This window comes from Cricetulus griseus, chromosome 5 (assembly GCF_003668045.3).
Source record: "Cricetulus griseus strain 17A/GY chromosome 5, alternate assembly CriGri-PICRH-1.0, whole genome shotgun sequence".
In the NCBI taxonomy this organism is placed as follows: Eukaryota; Metazoa; Chordata; class Mammalia; order Rodentia; family Cricetidae; genus Cricetulus; species Cricetulus griseus.
This window is the reverse complement of record NC_048598.1, coordinates 115,530,863-115,546,953: the sequence shown is the minus strand read 5'-3', so window position 1 is coordinate 115,546,953 and position 16,091 is coordinate 115,530,863. Positions and strand designations below refer to the sequence as shown.

Here is a 16,091-nt window from a genome sequence, read left to right as displayed (position 1 = left end):
GTTGTTATACTCTTTGCTCTGGGTTCCCTATGGATACTTTTATTTCTACTAACTTTCTCTCTCTGTCTCTCTCTCTGTCTCTGCCTCTCTCTCTCTCTCTCTCTCTCTCTCTCTCTCTCTCTCTCTCCCTATTTTTGTTGATATATGTATTTGCATGGGTATGTATGCATGGAAACCAGAGGTAAACACTGAGTCTTTTTCAACCATGCTGCATTTAGTTTTTGAGACAGACTGCCTCACTGAACCTGGAAGTCATCAGTTTGGCTAAGCTATGGCCATCTAACTTTGTGCTTGTACCGCTGGCATGTCACCATCTGAGCCATCTCACCAGCCCTAACTTTCTTTTCAACTTCTTCATAGCTCTGTGCCACTGGCAAATGATTCTTTGTCTTCACAAAGGACACAGAATAAGTTCTCACATTGTGTTACTTTGTCTGACAGTATGGTTCCTTTAGTTTGTAAGTTAGATTTAAAAAAAAAGCAAGTGGAACAAACTATAAACATTCATCTTATTCTTATTGATGTAGGTCAAATGTGGGAGGATTCATAGATTTATGGGTGTGTGAATTTATGTAACTATTTAAAATTTAAAAAATTTAAAACTTGTTTCTAGAAAGGCAACTTGCTTTAAATTCTCTACCATTTAAGTAACTTATATACTTGATGTAACATAAAATTTTTCAGAAATATTCTGACCTAGAGCAAATTTTTAAACTAATAATCTATTGAGTTATAATATTCCCTCAGTTCTAGCATGTTGGGTTCTGGAAGCATGCCAAAAGGCCGGTTAGTATGCTTGTCTATCCTGATGCTCTTATTTTAGTGCCCCTTTTTATGTTTGTTCTAAGGTGACAGTCATAATACTCTACTTGATTTCTGACCCAGTTGTGTAGTAGACCCAAGCGTACCATCCTGGGGCAGGCCTAGGCTCTAAACATCAGTTTGGCTGCATTTTCTGCTCATGGCTTTCCCTTGGCCATGCATTCAGGTTGGGCATCCCTGTGAACTAGAACCACTTGCTCAGCAGCCAGCAGGAATTCTGGAGACCTGCAGGCCTTCTTGTACAGTTCTACTCTGGTAGGCTTATAACATGAAGGACTACAGCGAACTCACAAGCCTGAAGGAAGGGTAGGTTTGAAAGAAAGAGAGAACCCCTCCCTCACTGCTATGGGAACAGTGACCACCTAACTGAGAAAATGCAGGGTTCCCTGTGTCAGGCCTTTCCTGTATTACCAAACAGACTAATCACTTTCCTTCTCGTTGAAGAAAAGATTGTGCAAAGGAGACAACAAGATTAACGTGGTCCTTTCAAACTCTGCTTGGGTGGGAGGGAGGAAATGTTCTCCAGGTATCACAGTGATAGAGAAATAAATTCCTCTCTACAATATAAAGTGTTCTATTTGTAGTTATTGCTTGACCCACAATTAAAAAGAGAAGTGGGTAGCGAAAAAAATACGTAATTACTTTTACTCATGTGTATCCTAATGGATAAGGGTAAACAAAATATGCCACAGATTACATAAATTATTCTAAGTGGCAGGCAGGCAGTCAATCTTATGCCAATCTAACTGGCTTTGCAACTGGTTTTCTAGCAAGGGCCGTTCTTCCTTGGCAATGTCTTCTAGAGCCCTCTTACCTCAGTAGCTATTTGTCCTCTATCTGAATCTCAGACAAATATAATGGAGCTACTTAGAAGTGAAAGACTTTCTCTGCTGATTTCATATCCCCAGTGATAGAAGATTGTGGCCCCACCCTGCGTCATGAACCATGTGCAGATGTCTATGGAAGCAGCCACTGAACTACTCATCACCCCCTGAGCACCTAATTCTTCTTACGAGTGCTCTTTTATTCACCCCTTTATAAGCGAACTCTTAACAGCTAACGTGTAATCTCCTGTATGGAATGATGATCTGTATACCTTCTTCCATGTGCCTGTATCATCTCTGAGATGCTCAGCACACGGAACTGCAATTCTGTGTCTGTACTTACATTCTCAACAGCTGTGCAAGCTAATATTTCTAAGACTGGGACCTGAGCCAAGGACTTGGTGGCCTTCATGCTGTAATAGTTATTTTGTGTGGTTGTAGCCAAAATTCTTGACACAAATTCTTTAAGGATGACATAATTATTTTATCTCTGACTGTCATTGTAGGAAAGGTACGATAGAATGGCACAGTTCATGGCAGCTGGAACCTCTGACAAAGGCTGTTTACCTCCTGGCAGACCAGGAAGCATCGGGTATGACAGAAACCAGGGACTGGGCACAACTTTCAAAGACCTGCTGCTGGGAACCTATTTCAGCCAGCTAGGCTGCCATGTCGTAGGGTCCCAAAGTTCTCCCCCCAGATCCCCAAGCTAGCACTATCACCTGGAGAATAAACATTCAAAACATGAGCCAGAAGTGGGGGGTGGCTACCAAACTCCCAACTATAACATATATCGCATATCAGCTGAAAAATGATAAGCATTGGTTATTTTCATTAGGAAGATAAATAAAGACAATTAGAAAATTTAAAATAAAGCTAAATTCCTATAGATTTCAGTAAATTGGGAAGCTGATAGTCAGATCCAAGTGTCCCAATTGAAAATCTTTACCAGTGCAAGCCATGCATCAAATTAATCATACAACTCTATGGGTTGTCCCATTAGTATGAGCACAGCAGTCCCTGGCACTCAACAGACATTCAAAACAATTTAGCTTTAGGGATTTTCTTCTTTTGTAAAAGGTCACCCCATTATTACTCTCTCCTGGGATTTGGTACATCACCAGCACAGGGCATACCTGTGACCCTTTACTCCTTACAGGGATGAACAAAAATTTAAATGTGTTATAACGCAATTGAGAGCACCACAAGGCTTAAGGATGCCATTAGCTTTCTAGTGATTTCAGTGAAGCATGGTTTTCCAGGCCACTCTTTTCACGGACTGAGGGAGCTTTCCTCACCAGGATGCAGGCTGTTTATTTTCCCAGTGACAACTTGATTTACTGTTTTCCTTCTCATCACTTTCAAGAAGCCTCTGCAGGCTGGTGAGGGGCCCAGGCAGTGTGCAAAAGTCCATTTATTTCTTCACTGAGTCTTTTTTACTAACAGTCTGAAGGCGAGGGTTGAAAATGGCCTGAAGTCAGATTTCCTGTGTGTTTTCCTTTGTAGTGTGGCTTGCTCATAGTGATACAAGTACTGTATGCTTAGGTAAACCCTCTGTTCCAGTGCGATGGGTGTGGCAAGCAAAGGTTTCTATCATTTTCTTTGGAGAGGCGGTTCTGCAGTTGGGTCTTTGTTTGACCTTAAAATACCTAATAATGAGAATGAAACAAACATAATCAGAAGTGCAGTTGTGTGAGTCTGTTGTCTTCTAACCTACATGAGGATGTGTTCTTTCTCAGATCTGAGTGGTACGCAAGGTTAGGTTTTGCCCAGTAGACATCAGTCTAGCAAAGTGTTTCACTTTCTCCTCATTTTGCAAATCCAGTCCACACAGAGCCCAACAGACAATCCCAATGTTGTATTGGCTTGCAGCTCTGAAAGGCCCTTATAGTGAGGTGTTCTGGTTTTTAGGTTAGCTGTTTAGCATGTTGCATGGAACAGAAGTGTCCAGACTGTGATTCATACTTGGCTGACTGCTGATTCGCCTGTTTCAGCCCAAGGCGCCTTTCAGGATTGAATAGATGTGAAGTTCCGTCCCATTTGTGTCATCTCTTCTCCCCCCGCCGGGAACAAGCAGAATACTTGTAAATTTGTCAGCTCTCCTCTCCCCGAGCTGTGTTACCCCTGCTTGGGACTTGTATCATTTGCCTTCTCAAGGCTTTTTTGCCTTGAGGAGCAGTGGGCAGAGTAGCCAAGCGATCTGTGAATTCACAGCTAGGGAAGCCGTTCTTTCCTACTGTGGACGCAGGGAGGAAGAAGCCTCATATGGCCTGTGCTGTTTGAGGAGTTGGAAGAAATGAGACTGCAGACCCGTCTGAGGTCCCAGGCCAGGCCGTTGTCTAGTAGGGAGGGCAGCAACAGCCCATGTGTTTTTGTGCCTCATTAGTTCTAGGTGGGCCAAGCCAGGACGAGCAGCCAGGGTTATCTTTGCATCAGGTAAGGCTAGATGAGGCCAATTTGAAGGACAAAGGATGGCATGATGTGCACAGTTTCATCTCCCAGGCTCATTATGAGGAAGGTTGGCTTCCCTGGCTGTCTGGTGCACAGCAGGTGTTCTGCTCAGGGCCACTGGTTTTAGCCACTCCAGAGAGGGTTGCCTTTTAATAAGCTCTTCCAAGTGTCTGACTTTTTCCACCAGAGAATTCAGAGAAAACTTCAGCCTCCTCCCCTGCTTCCCTGTTTGGATTCCTCCTACCTGGATGGTCCTTCAATTGTCACTGTCAGCAATTTCGCCCTTTGACAGTTTGAGCTTCACTCAGCTGCACTACTTCACACAGTAGGTGCCCGGCACCTGTCCTGAGAAATAGAAGCACAACAAGCCTGTGCTAGAATAGCAGAAGCAATTGACTGAGAATCAACCCCAGTGCCGTGGGCCTGGAAGTACCATTTCCTACTCTCTTGGATAATCCATCCCACGTCCCTGCGCCTCTCCTTTCTCACGGTGTCTTTACTTTACCATGTTGGTATAAACACATCACACTGGTCTCACACAGGCTGCTGAGAGAGTACAAGCAAAGTTAAGAAAGCATCTGGAAATTGTGACACCTAGAGAAATCTCTAAGCATCTGCTTCTGAAAGTCTCCAGGTCCCTCTTTATCCAATCCCAACATGTTTCTCATTTGAGTGGCCTCTCCACAGTACTATGCCATTTCCCTTAGCTGTCTCTGCTGGGGACTTTAGGCTTCCTACTATTCTTGACCACTCCATGAATTATATAGCCCGGCAGGCCGAGCCTCTCTAGGCAACCCTTGGGAAAGGAGTTTAAAATATGGTTATTTTTATATAAGATTGTGTGATCTTTTAGTAAAAGTTTAGCTCCTTTCATTCCTATCGTAAAATATGCAATGGGCCAAGTTTGATATGCATGCCATGTAACCCTAGCATTGTAGAGGTGGTAGAGGTAGAAGGATCAGATGGGCCTTTTGTCTTTGGCTACATCGTGAGTTGGAGGCTGTTGTGAGCCCATGTGTCAGACTAAATCAAACACCAAACAATTAATTATTCAGCATTTTCCAATCTCTCTCTCTCTCTCTCTCTCTCTCTCTCTCTCTCTCTCTCTGTGTGTGTGTGTGTGTGTGTGTGTGTACTCATGAATGTGTGGGCATGTGTTTCTTGATCTATGGACATAGTTGAGTTTTAAGACACCAAGCTACAAAGCCACACCTCTTGGACTTCACAGTAAGAAAACATTGCACTGGATATTTTAAACTACTTTGGAATTTCCCGCAGAGTTATTATTCTATGAATTGCTAGTTGGAAGTATTTTTTTTTATTTTGGGATTGTGGAGAACAGAATTGAAAAAATGCATGTTAATGCCACATATATTTCAGTACTTCGATTAGCCAGCTGTTTGAAAAATCAGTACTTCATGTATCTTACACAAACTGATTTAAAACCTCCAGCTATACGTATCTAGATTCCATCTAGTTTTTAATCAATTGGATGGCTACAAATAGTGGGTAAATGATTTGCTGTCATAAGGAGTTGAGCTCTGCTTTTCACACAGTGACAATAACATTTTTATTTTAGTACCTACACAATAGATAGTAAACTTTGGTTGATATCATTTAGATGGATCTCAACAGCCCATTAGCTGTGTTAGTGCCTTCTTTCTTGCCAAGCCATAGCTGTATGCTAAGCTGCTGTGTACTTTGTTACATAATCCCCTGCATTCATTTTCTCCACCTGTTTAGCTTGAATACATACAAGGTGACTGCACTGTCCTTTGCACCCTCCTTCTCACTATAAACATCAGGTATAGAAAATGAATTTGGGGTACTGTTGCCTTTTTTTTTCCAGTGGAGGGTTTGGAGAATTGAGTTGATTTAGAAATGTATTTTGTCACTATCTGGTTCTGCCCTTTCGGTTATGTTGCCTGTCAGCCCAATATGGTTTTCAAGGTGATAAGAATATGCTTGAGTCTCAGCTACTGGAACAAATTAAGATAGGTCAGGGTCTTGGGAGAAAAAGTATCTCCACTGTGAGGGTATGCAACAGGATAATCTTCTAAAAGTCCTTCTCTGTCTCGTCCCTAGCCTTTATTTGCTCTGAGAGAGTGGGGCATGAGTTGTCAGGCTTTTCCTTTCAAAAGTCAGGAAGATTAAATCCCATGAATTAAAGCCAAAATAAGTTTGCTATTCTAGAATATGAGTTGGAGCAGACCCTGCAGCTATCTATTGTTCTTATTGGACACCCACTGGGATGAGAAATCTGGGCAGTTGGGATGATGCCACTCTTGATCACCAGTTCTGGCCCAGGGAAGAGGTAAACTGAACAAATGCACTGTTTAGTGGAGAAATCAGAGAGGCTGTGGAGTGCTTCAGCAATCTCCTTTAGATACTCCCAATGGAAGACACCTAGCTACATGTGATATTCCTTAGGATATTAACATAAATAATCATGTGATTTGCATAGATAGTTTCCTTCTCGCAATGGTTTTATATCTTATTTATTTATGGTGGTATTCTGTTTTCTGTGGTAATGTCATCATTTGTATTTCTTTTATGGCCTTCTACATTAAAATTTTTTTCTCTTGTTTTAAATATGTTCAGAATCCATGGAGGAAAAGGAAATTTTTTTTTTTTTTTTTTTTTTTTTTTTTTTTTTTTTTTTGGTAAGCACAGGTGGTTAACCTAGTGGGAGAGGAGTTGGTTCATAGATCACTTTACCTAATGTCAGTCTGGTTTACAAGTCCACACACAGATCCATGTAACTACACACAGCCTTAGAGAAGTCCATTGGAAGCATGTGACATATTTGAAAAGGTAGTCACAGGGACAGGTGAAGACCAGAGGTCCTTCAAGTCCTCATTACCACACACTATATCACCTTAGACACCCACTTATTCTTACCCATCAGTTTCTTCCTTAATTAAATAAAGACATTAAATCAAACAATCCCTAAAACACCTTATAGCTTGAAATTGTGCTATTTTGACAGATTCCTTCCTCTAATTACAGGAAAAATACTAAGCACAGTCTGGCACATTAAATAACATCCTGATACCTTGCTGTTTTGTGTCAAGGCTTTTCCCTTTGAAAGGTCCTCCATGGTTAATGTAAGCTCCACATTGCTCTCCTCATTCACTCATCCTAGTTCAGGGCCCACAACACATAACTTAGCTTTTCAGAGAAGATGCCCACTGTTTCGTCATGTGTAGTATCAAAGACCAAACAACAGTAGTTGTGCATGTCTTTCTCTGTAGAGAAAGAGCTGACAAGTGCATGTGACTGTCATCTATTCTAGATGAGAGTTATTTCCAGGTCTGTTGTTTAGTTGCATTTCAGTAAATATGCTTCTCCACAAATGATAGGAGAGGTTGTGACAGTAGACAGGGCATTAGAGGATTAGACTGAGTATATTTCAAACACACAGACCATGTCAAGTTTCAGATTCCTAACTTTTTGAGGCTATTTTTGAGAGAATGCACCAGGCATAAATATGTACCAAGTATTACTTGTTTGCTTATTCCATATATATTCAAATGTGCATATACATATACATATATGGACGGGCATACACATATATGAATGGGCACACACATGTATGAATGGGTGCACATATGCACATATGGATGCACACACACACACACACACTCACATTTATAGATAGAAACATACACATTATACCTTCTACAATTTAGTGATCTATAGGCAAGCAGGTACCTTTGCTTATGACTGGATTTGTACAGACACACCTTTGAGACCCTGTGTAACATGCAGAAACAAAAAACATTTCTTCTTTAACTCTTGAGAATTTGGACTTTTAATTTCTGCTTTCACACTGTTGGTGCTGTGATGTTATGGCTAATTTAACTATCTGTAGTGGGTTTTTTTTTGAAACATAGTAAGACTGTTGTACTTCATTTTATTACTGTGTGATTTGAAAATATGTGTTTTATTTTGCTTAAGTAATTTATGTAGAGCTGAGGTGGTTAATAGGAATCTGAGCTGAGGTAATTTAGGCTATCTATGGCTTGTAAGGTTGAAATGTAGTTTAGCTAAGGGAAAATAGAATTTCCCTATCCAAAGTTTCTAGATATATTTTATTGCCAATTTTCTTTCATTACTTAAGTTCTTTTAAATAGAAGTTGACTGAGTCTGGTATGAAATACTGCATTCTGAGTTTGCCTAACAAGAACTCCCTTAAACATTCATGCACTGTGTGCCAAAATTGTGTGTCAAATAATCTATGAATTAGTCATATTAGCTGTATGTTCTTCTCTTAAGTTAAAGAGAATACTTTGTAACTATTTGGAAGTCCAGGCTTGAGTTTAGAACTTTTTGACTCCTTGGGTAATAGTGCTGTGGGGAGAATAGGAACACCTCTGGTTCTGAAACTATGACTGTCCCTAATTTCCTTGCCAAATTCAGCTCTGTCTTATATTACAAGTTATCTAAGATTAATGCCCGTGGATGCCTCAGTCTACACATTAAGCTTTGTCTACTGATGTGTCAACACCAGAAACATGTTTTGCTTTTAGAAAACAATGGGTCCCTAGAAGATGCCTCGTTCAACAGGCTTCAGATGAGGAATTTCAAGGTGCCAATGTCAGAAATATGGTCTTGAAAGATCATATAAGATTGCACTGGGATTCTTCCTTGGCCTTGTTATCCTTGGCCAACATGGTTGTGTCAAGAGCAAGTTCCAATCAGGAAGGAGCTTTCTGAGAGGAATCCTCTTGTCTGCTCAGAGCACAAGGCCTCTTTGCTTGAGTCTAAGGGTTGTGTTGCTTTCTAGTCAAAGCTTATCACCATGTTTCATGCCGTGCCCTTTCCCTCACCTGACTTATCACTTTCTCTAGTCCAATCTTCTACTCAAAAGTCCAATCATGTTCTATGGGGCTTCCTACTTTACCATAGAAACCTTAGTTCGCTAGGTTTCTGATGGATGGAAATCAAAGCCGATGTTTTAGAGTAATTTATTTCAAGTTATTGTTTAATGAAATTGACCAAGAGCTAAGGAGTGCTCTGCTGGAAAGGATAGTTAATTATCTATTCTGAACTGGATCTGTTGGAAATATTGAAATACCATCCCTGATGCAAAGACAATGGGAGTCCCAATTGACCATTTTGAATGAATTTTCTCCATAGGTTTTACTTCCAGAACATTTGAAGGAAAGGCGGTCCACTCCATTGAACTGTTTTTCTTATTTGTTTTATTGTCACGTGGGCACATAGTTTATAGTCTGCTCTCCTATTTGCCTCTAGTTAAGTAGGAGCTGCCCAGAGTAGATTCTTTCTCTCCAAGGCATGACCACTTTGTCTTTTTCTTTCCCCGCAGCTCGAGAGGAGAACGTGGCCACCTTCCGAGGCTCAGAGTATCTGTGCTATGACCTGTCTCAGAACCCCATCCAGAGCAGCAGTGATGAAATCACCCTCTCCTTTAAGACCTGGCAACGCAACGGGCTCATCCTGCATACGGGCAAGTCGGCCGACTATGTTAACCTAGCTCTGAAGGACGGTGCCGTCTCCTTGGTCATTAACCTGGGCTCTGGGGCCTTTGAGGCTATTGTAGAGCCAGTGAATGGGAAATTCAACGACAACGCCTGGCATGATGTCAAAGTGACACGCAATCTCCGGCAGGTAATGGCCGGGGGGACAGCAATCCTGGAAGGCCCATATTAGGCAGACACTTGGTGTGGGGCAAGTGACTGGTGAGGTATTGAAGGCTAGGGATCTGGATGTAGATATGCTAAAGTTTAACTTTCTCCAATTTTTTTTCAATTTCACAAGGAAAAATTATTACTCTATTTTTCTCCTTATACTTTAATTCCCCATTTGTACTTGTTCTTTAAGAAAAAAAATAACCGTTGTATAGATAATAAAAATGATAAGTACTTCCATTCTTATTATTCTGCTTTACTTTTTATCATTTTCTTAATTACATTCAAATCTTATCATAGTGTTGTTAAATTCAATTAGGGACAGCATTTTGTTTCCACAGCTTGATGGATTGTCCTCATTCTTTGAGTATATGTTTTCCTTTTTAATTAAGTTAGCCATTGCCATGATGTCATAATAATTTTAATTCACTCCAGGAAAAAATAACTTTTCCCTCTCCTATTAATTTACCATCCCTCCCCACCTTTGTTTATTTATTTATTTTTTCTTTTCCTACTGTTATGTGAACCTCTCTTGCCTTGGAATTAATAGCCGGGATCTTTCTGAAATCATGTTTCTCTGTTCCCTGATGCTGTGGTCCTACCTCACTGCCCTTGTCTCTACCTCCGAGACTCTTCAGTTGCCTTGGAGGCCTGGCAAGTGGAAGCACCCAAATAAAAATATCATCTTTGGAGCAGCTCTCCCGATACTGTGCTTGAGAACTCCCATCGCTTGTGGATTCTAAGCAGGCAACTCCGTCAGGTGACACCACATCCAGAAAGCCTGAGCCAAGCGAAGTTGTTTTCCATTTCATTACTAATAATGATAATAATCAAACCTTATCAGTACACATCAGCCAAAGAAAAGCATTTCCCATCAAAGCCAGGTCTGTGCTGAGATTGCCTTTTTCATGTTTCTATTTTCAGTTGGTATTTTTCTCTGCTTGTAAATTTGTCACGCAAACCAGTTGGACAGCATTCATCCTTTATTAATCAGAAAACAGTATGCAAATTTCCAGAAAGTGCTTATCAAATTTTCTTTTGCAATATGATTGATTTAATGCTGTCTTGTGTAAACATGAGAGCAGAAGACATGGCAGGTGTTTGCATATGTTTTCTGTTTGATAAAAGTATGACTCCTAAGAAATGCTAAACAAATGGCATAGGCTGGCACACACTGGAAACACATTATAGTCAAAACACTCTTCTGCACATTTAAGTGTATCAAGGAAGCCAACTAACTGGGAGATCCTATTCTGTTTATAGTGAAGTTGTCAAGTAACACAAGACTTTGAGTCCCCAACATTTCCACCACATAGGAATTCGAATTTTATGAGTTATTATTCTATGATTTCCCTTCAAGTTCAAATAATTCTAATATATAAGTGCTTTTTTTTCATCACCTCCATTCATTGCTGCCCAGAGGAACTTCTTAATAAGACATTCCCAAATCAAATTTCCATTTGCAGGCATAGACATACTCACTGCATCTGGGCTGTGAACTCTACACCAAAAAGTGAATTATGACTTTTTGCCAGTCTCACTCGGCATGTCCAAAATAATACCTTTGGAGCCTTAGTCATCTGAGGAGAAACTTTATGTTCTGAACAGCATTATCAGCTCACAGATCTCATCAATTTGCTTCTTTTGCTCCTGCCCACACACTTCTTACTTACTCAGGAGCCACTCACAAAAACTCTCACAAAACTCTCACTTTTGTTTCTACCAAAAACACCTTTTCCAAGAGTATCAGGCCCCAGGTAAGCCCTTTAAGCCGAGCAGATAAATTAAATTCTCATTCAAATATGTTTGGTCAGGAGCATTGTGAGAAAAATCACCCTGTAGAGTTTCTAATATATTCTGAGTTTGAGAGTCCAGCTCCTCTCTGTGCCCTGGGGCAAGTCACTTCACCTTCCTCTATCACAGCATGCATTGCAAACTCTGATTACAATGCTCCTGAGCCATGTGTGGTGGCTAAATATGCAAAGTGCCTTCTGTTCCAGAAGGGTTATGAGCTCATCCATGGTCTGGGTGCTAGATTTGCTGTGACGTGCACATGATTTACAGGCTGGGCATTCAGTCCCAGAGGGGAATGTTTCTGCCCGCTGCCAAGGATTCAGGAAAATGGAGTTGTCTATTCTAATTAAAAGCTATTGAGTTCTTGGAATTTGGAGTATTTCTTAGGAGAGACAATCTTGATCACATGTTAAAAAAAAATACCTGTATCACTTAAACATATTGGAATCCAGATTCAGGGTGGGGTTGATTTTTACAAATAAGGTCCATTCAATATTGTACTATCTAAGATTATTTCACCCACTGAAATATTTATATCATCACTTTTGAGTTCCCTAGAATACATTAGAAAAATGGGAAGCCTCTGTGTATTTCAAATAAACTGTAAATGGCTTCGTAAATATTTGATAACAAGCTGATGGCAACCCATCTACTTTTTTGGCAAAATCTAATGTCTTTAGTGGGAAAGATTTATCTGAGAAAAATTGGCCTGGGATTCATGAGGTTACCAAGGAGGGCAGAGCTGCTATTTTCTTTTTCCATGGCCACCAATAGGTGGTTGTGTCTTTATGTCAACTCAGAGCCAAGCCCAGATAGGAACTTCAGAATGAAAGGTTTCAAATGTGGATTACCTGTGTTTGTTTCAAATTATAGTTCAAACTAAAGCTCTTGTGTGTGTGTGTGTGTGTGTGTGTGTGTGTGTGTGTGTGTGTGTGTGTGTGTGTGTGTGTGTGTGTTTCTATGAATCTGTGATTGCACAGAGCAAAGGATAGTATCCTTTATCTTACTAGAACCCCAGGTCAAGTCTGTCACATAACTAGTTTTACATCTGGGTGTCTCTTTTGGTAAAACATGCACACAAAATAGGTGGCAGGTCTTCCAGCTTCCCAGACTCCCAGCTCAAAAAGTGTTGTCAATTAAGCACTTGGAAATTAGTAGCAAAGAGGAGATTAATTGTAGTGAGGGCTTTTCTAATCATGTTTAATCTGCCTTTATTTCTGATATCCATTCACAAAATTGTTTAAATTTTTAACTCAGTGTTCCAAAGGAATAATGGGGGATATTCCTTCCCAGCCATTTTGGCAAAGTAAAGAGATTAATAACTTTATTGGGTAGTAAATAATGTTTTTGGTGTATTATCATGACATAGATATTATAAACTATAAGTAAAAGAAATCTGAGCATGTTCTTTTGGCTCACAGATTTGCAGACATCAGTAGGGTCACAGACACTTAGTCTGTGGAGACCTAATAAATGTGGTATGATCAAGTTTTGCTGTCTGAGGCTCTCTGTGTTAGCATTTGGTTCTTTTCAGGATGGCCTATCTGTGCAATTAGATTCAAATGTGAAAACAAATACTAACATATCATTAGTATTTAATTATCTATTTGTCTACATATGGACTGGTGTTTTGGGGTGGTGGCTCTTTATTTCAGTACAGGGGAACATGTATTAAGAGGGTGGGAAAGAAACGCTGGCAGCATTCATTCAGAGGAGCTCTGGGAAGTAAGTATGATACTAACTCTAAGCAGTGAGGTTTGGTCTGAATGGTATCTGCAAGGAACGGGCAGTTGCCATGACTGGTGGCTGAGTCCTCAAGCAAGAGTTTCCATAGAGTCCTGGTCTCATTGTCTTTTCCCACTCTCTTTCTGTGTTGGGTGCCTTTTTTTTTTTTTTTTTGAAAAACTAACACAAGATCACTCATGCGATGTGTCATTTTACTAACCGACTAATGTACTAACACCCTAACGACTCATCTTTGTTTTTAGTTCTTTTAATTAACAATCGTTCTGTTCACAATTTTTAATTTCCTTTCTTCCCCCTTCTCCGCAAAGCACTCAGGCATCGGACACGCTATGGTAAACAAACTACATTGTCTGGTAGATATCATTCTTATTGTCTTTTTTTGGGTTTGCCGTGTGTTGCCCCCCTTTTCCCCAACCCCCCTTTTGTCCTCTTTAGACTTACTTCTTTCTTTTCAAGTTTTTTTTTTTTGCTGTTAAGTGAAGTGCAAGCTTTTTTCTTTAAAAAGAAAAATAGAAGGAAATGTAGCTGTCCTGAAAATAGTATTCAAGTTTGGTGAGAACAGCCCCTTTCAACACTTTTGTTTGGTTGTTTTTTCCCCCCAAAAGTTGTTTTCTAAGAAAGTTTCTTCAATTAGTTCTATTTTTATTTACCTATTTTACAACCTCCAAATTGCAGCCTAGGGATTACAGAGATTTCTACTAAGGACTTCCTTCTGCCTCTGTGTTCCTCTCCTTCTCTCTCTTCCTGTTTTCTCTATTTCCCTACACCTTAGTCCCTCTATCTGTCCCTTTATGTGGCTGTGGCTGCCACAGGTGATCTGAGGAGGAAAGTATGCTGCTTCCTAAATCTTCCTCTCCTTTCTTTGACCTCACTCCTCACTGTGGCCAAAGGGAGTGCCATCAATTGTGTTCTTCATAGACATTGCATGGCATGGTCCTGTCTCGTGGAAACCGCATCAGCATCAGAACCCATCCCACACTTACCTCTATGTTACTAACAACTGGCAACCAACCATCAACCCAGTTCCACTCTCCTTTTTCTCCCTTCCCCATCTTCATCCTCCTCTCATCCTTCATATATTTGGGGTTGGGTTTGGACTTTTTCTTTTCTTTTTTTTCTTTTTTCTTTCCAGTGAAGGAGGTGGCAGGCAGGGGAAGTGTTATCCTTTAGTTTTAAGTTTTTGTCATCCCCCCTTTCCATTTTGTTTTCCTTCAGTTCGTTTAATGCATGCATGTGTGGTGTGGATTTTGATTCTGATATTTTATCCTTTCCCACAGAACTACACCCCTCTCCCACCTTCTCTCTTGTTACCAGATGTTTCCGCATGGGTGTGGCAGCCAGTGTATGGTGTGTGCATGCTCTGAGGCTTCCTCTTTTCTCTCTGCCCTCTGCTTATGGATGATGGGTGTCTGGGTGCTAATTCCCTCCCCACATTGGCATCATTATTATTTTGGTTATCATTGCCTCATCATTCATTTCTTTTTGTTAACGTTGCTTTTTGAAATTGGCTCATTTCTTCAGTTGGTGGTGGTGGTGGTAGTTAAGGGAGGGCAGGGGTTGGTACCCTGGGATGGTGCATAGCATGTGTCATTCTGGACATGTTAGAACAGAGACCATCCTCCATCCTTATCCTGAATGCATGTTTGTTAGTGTGGTGTGAACCATAAAAGAAACAAATAAAAAAGAAAAGAAAAAAGGGGGAAAAACCACTAACAACCAAAGACCAACCCCTAACATATACCATTGTTGAATGTCACCTTTGGTGTTTCTCATTACTGCCATAAATAGCAATCATAAGAAAAAAAAAACAATCATTTTTAGCAGTGAACCGAGACAAGTGATATGGTCTAAGGATGGTTCCATTTTCTAGCCTGACTCAATGAAGTATGTAATGGGTGGAACAAGGTACTCAGCTTAGCCATTCCAACAAACTGTCCCATTAGCCACCAGAGAAGATTGCAGGCTTGGGACATAGGAAGGCAGACCAGAAAATGGAACTTGGTTGCACATACCAAAGTCAAGCCAAATTAGAAAGAATACCTCACCAAAAATCTCAATGCAGGTGAAACCACAGGTAGGGGGAGCCATTGAGTTTTAATAGGATTGTAAGGTCATTGCTGGGATTTTTTTTTTTTTGTCCCTATGTCCTACTATCAGGTGACAATCTCTGTGGATGGTATCCTTACCACGACGGGCTACACTCAAGAGGACTACACTATGCTGGGCTCAGATGACTTCTTCTATGTTGGTGGAAGCCCAAGCACTGCAGACTTGCCAGGCTCACCTGTGAGCAACAACTTCATGGGCTGCCTTAAAGAGGTAAGGTTGACACACTTCCATTATGTGGGTGGGTGGTATGGCTACTTGAGTATAAAAAAGAGATCTGTAGACTGATGATGGCACATGGCTGCTAATCTTTGTGTGTGATGAAATGTTGTAGAAGATAAGACTTTGAACTTTAAAGTAAAGGTCCCACCCTTTCCTTTACTAAGATGACCATGGGTGTGTGATCTTGGGTTTGCTACTTTCCTATTCTGTAGCGCTGTTTCCTTCTTTAAATAACGGAGACTCTTGTTGTTCAGATAGCTGTGAAATGTAAATGAACCATGCACTGCAGATGAAATCCCAAGGACACATGTGAAGTTTGATGTTATGTTCAGCAAGTAGGGAAGCTATAGTTAGAAGTCACATGGTTTATGTGTCTTGTCTAAAATATAGCATGCATTTTATTGTGTCTTTATTAAATGTGGCAGTTCCCAATTGTTTTTCTCATTTGTCAAAATAAAGGCCAAAATTTCAG

The 16,091-nt window shown here is 40.5% G+C and overlaps 1 protein-coding gene across 5 annotated transcripts in view; it reads left to right on the top strand.

Annotated features, from left to right (window-relative positions):
* Positions 1–16,091, top strand: part of Nrxn3 (neurexin 3) — a 1,486,512-nt gene that overhangs the window by 369,348 nt on the left and 1,101,073 nt on the right. For 3 of the 5 annotated variants that reach the window (XM_035445726.1, XM_035445725.1, XM_035445727.1), the window contains 2 exons: positions 9,430–9,731; positions 15,449–15,610. In XM_035445726.1, coding sequence (XP_035301617.1) covers positions 9,430–9,731; positions 15,449–15,610 — 464 coding nt within the window. Of the gene's footprint in view, positions 1–9,429; positions 9,732–15,448; positions 15,611–16,091 lie in introns of those variants that run through there. The other 2 variants (XM_035445729.1, XM_035445728.1) reach the window with 1 other exon arrangement.